General features: G+C 44.8%; 1 protein-coding gene across 1 annotated transcript in view; it reads right to left on the bottom strand.

Annotated features, from left to right (window-relative positions):
- Positions 1-750: 750 nt before the first annotated feature.
- LOC108689435 (protein trachealess) overlaps positions 751-3,163 on the bottom strand; it is a 94,493-nt gene continuing 92,080 nt past the window's right edge. The window contains exons 12-14 of the mRNA XM_018196229.1: positions 2,503-2,650; positions 2,299-2,423; positions 751-2,182 (exon numbers count right to left, since the gene is read on the bottom strand). Coding sequence (XP_018051718.1) covers positions 849-2,182; positions 2,299-2,423; positions 2,503-2,650 — 1,607 coding nt within the window. The 3' untranslated portion in view covers positions 751-848. The remainder of the gene's footprint in view (positions 2,183-2,298; positions 2,424-2,502; positions 2,651-3,163) is intronic.

Genomic DNA, 3,163 nt, shown 5'->3' on the forward strand with positions numbered 1-3,163 from the left:
TTTTCAAAGTTGAAAAACGTATTTCAACTATCATCTAATCACTTATTCAATTGTTTTAAAGAAATAAATTTAGATAAACACAGACATCTTAAAATGCAATTTAAAATAATATAATTGTGGTACGTACATACATATATACAGAATAATTCTTAATATAATACTTCAGCATAACTCTAACATCTAAAACGGGAACAAATGTTAAATGTAATGATAGATTGTTTAAGTTTTTTCCGAATTATAATAAATTATTTTAAAAATGTTCCAATATTGGAATATCTCTTCGTTAACTTGTTGTAAAATGAAAAAAAAAAAGACTTAAACGATCTATATTCATACGATACTTTTTTCTTGTTTCTATACTCATTATCTGAAGTATGGACTATAGTATTAAGAATCGTTCTGTAAATTACACATTTATAATAAATCGCGAATCCTTAGATATATTACGATCTCTTTGAGCGTCGCGTTAAATCACTTGGAACACGCACGGTGAATACGCATGAGTTTCTTAGTTGGCTTCATACTTACGCAAATACCTCCGGAAAGTCAACATATATATAATAATTTATTCATTATATTACAATAAATCGTTCTACATAATGGAGAAGAGAGCGATTGTTACACGCCGAGTTTCGAAAACACGGCAGGAAGGAGTGGCGTGGTGAAACTTCCCCGCCGATCCCAACGACAACGAGGTTTGCTCGTCAACGATCGCCAAAGACGACGAGATAGCGACGAGATAGCGTATCACTGATATGCACGAGGGAGAGGGCTTTGGATTTAATTACAGTCGCTTAAGTACACGTGTTCCACGTACACGGGCGGTGGAACCCCTACGGATGGGGCCACTAGGAGGCCGAGGTATACCAGCCGTTCGTCGTCGATTTGTTGCTTGGGTGGTAGATGTGGAAGCCGGCACTACTGGCTGGATGATGGTAGAACTGTGGTTGTTCCGTCAGACCTGCCGAGGCGTATGCCGCTGCGGCGTCTAAGGCACTCGGATGGACAGTAGCCGAGTACACTTGAGGTTTTAAGGGTAACGGCTGGGCCGGTTCGTACTGGTGCCGAAGAACGGGATCCGTGTACGCCGACGAGCTTTCGTAACTACTTATCACGTTCACGGGATGCAACTGCTGCTGCTGCTGCTGCTGCTGCTGTTGCTGTTGTTGCTGCTGCTGTTGCTGCTGCTGCTTGTCTCGTGGCGAGACCGACGACGGCGGTGTCATCGCCGAATGATAGTCCACCGAGTAGCCAGCCGCGGTAGCAGACGTGTACGATGAAACTAGACTGGTGAAAGCATCAGCGCAACTGGTGCCGTTCGATCCTTTTTGATTGTGAGCGGCGAGTACAAATTGGTGCTCGCCATACGTGCTGGAGCCTTCTGAGCCTGGCGGCGTGGGCAGAGGTCCATTAGGGGCGGTTTCACCCGGATAATAGATACCGGCCGATGTAGGAGCACGCGTACCGCCGCTTGATGTGATTCCGTGTACATTAGCACGTATCACACTCTCCCGATTGGCAGCGTAAAGTTGCCTAAGGAGTGCTGAGGCGGGTAAAGGAGCGGTGGCGGATTGTTGTGGACTGAGGTGTCCCAGATGATGATGCGCGCCGATCCACTGTATCGTACTCCGCTGCTGCTGCTGCTTCAGTAACGCGTCCGTGCTGAAATCTGTCGGCTGATGAAGCGCTGCCGGTGAGTTCGATTTATTTAGCGAGCTCCCCGGGAGGTGTTTCGACATAGCCTGCTCCAGATCCTTCACTGAGGTACCCGTGCTCTCGGCACTGTCCATTCTGTTGCCCTCGGCGCGACGTGATTTTGGACTGGTTGAACAGAGCGCTTGTTCGGTGGTCGACATCGAATGTGTGGATGTCGCGCTAGGGCTGAGCGCGCGAGTTCTTTCACCATTCGATTCTTTCACCGCAGGCTCCTCCTCATCCTCCTCTTCGTTGGAGCTGCTGTCGTCGTCATGAATTTTTCGCTTGTGCCCTCGTAATCTTACTACGAGCGTGCCGAGATTCCCGACCGCCGTCTGCGAATCCTGTTGCAACTGAGCTATATTTTCGTGATGTCGACTACCTCGCTTCTCACTTTCCGATGGATGGCTCTCTTCCCGCTCCTCAGGTGGTGACCGATGCGATTGCTCCTGATGTTGATTTGTAGGGCCGCCTCGACTACGACCCTCTAAAATCAAAAGTCGCAACGAATTATTGCCTCAAGATGGAGGAAGATGAGAATTCTTTCCAGAATCGACTAACTGGGGAAATGTACTTTTTGTTAAATCATAGAATGTTTTGTACCTCCTCTGTCAGCGTCCGGCGATCCATTCTCCGGATCATTCCCGGCCGTATCTTCCCTTTTGACACCGGTGACACCGTCCTCTAACTGACAGCAGTCCATTATTAAATTTTCGTATTCTCGGCCGCTATAAAAAAGACAATTAAACACAATAAGATTTGAAAAGTGAATTCCTTCGTTCGTTACTCATTTGTTTGATGACTCACCTTATGACATAATTGACGCAAATGATATTTTGCTCGTCGGCATTTTTCGAATTGCACACAACGGTAGCGCACGTCTGTAGCCACGTGTACCCGCCACTCTTGTTCATCAGCCGATAGTAATGCGTCAGCACTTGTCCTTTATGGATCACTAAAATCACAATCGCAGTTAAGAATTTTTTTTCCGATTTATCCGCGAAAACATTAACTAATTAAATTCTCTTATTTTTTTAAGCACTTCATAGCTTTTTGGAAGTACTATGTGATTAACGTCGAAGCTACCGTTTGTACGACAATGAAGGAAAAGAAAGACATTCCATCATATACATCGGGAATGCGATTCTTGAGCAACCGTTTGTTTGCTTTCAGGTAAATGTTCGATTCCATCTCTGTATAATGCTCTTAGAAGTGACATCCGTAATCTGTCCCGCCAAAAGATAAGTCGTTCGTTAAATAGATTTTCTAAATCTTTCGTAAGCTAATCATGATAAGGATCATATCGACAATTTTCTGTATAATTATCTTTGACAATGACAATGTGCTCGTTTGTGTCGGGGAATAGTTTGTCGCTGTCCGAGGGATCGAATCGAACGAAGACACGTTAGAGTATCGCGACGATGTCGTATATTTTGTTTTGTAAAAAATCAAATCTTTATATATATAT

This window comes from Atta colombica, unplaced genomic scaffold (assembly GCF_001594045.1).
Source record: "Atta colombica isolate Treedump-2 unplaced genomic scaffold, Acol1.0 scaffold1, whole genome shotgun sequence".
Classification (NCBI taxonomy): domain Eukaryota; kingdom Metazoa; phylum Arthropoda; class Insecta; order Hymenoptera; family Formicidae; genus Atta; species Atta colombica.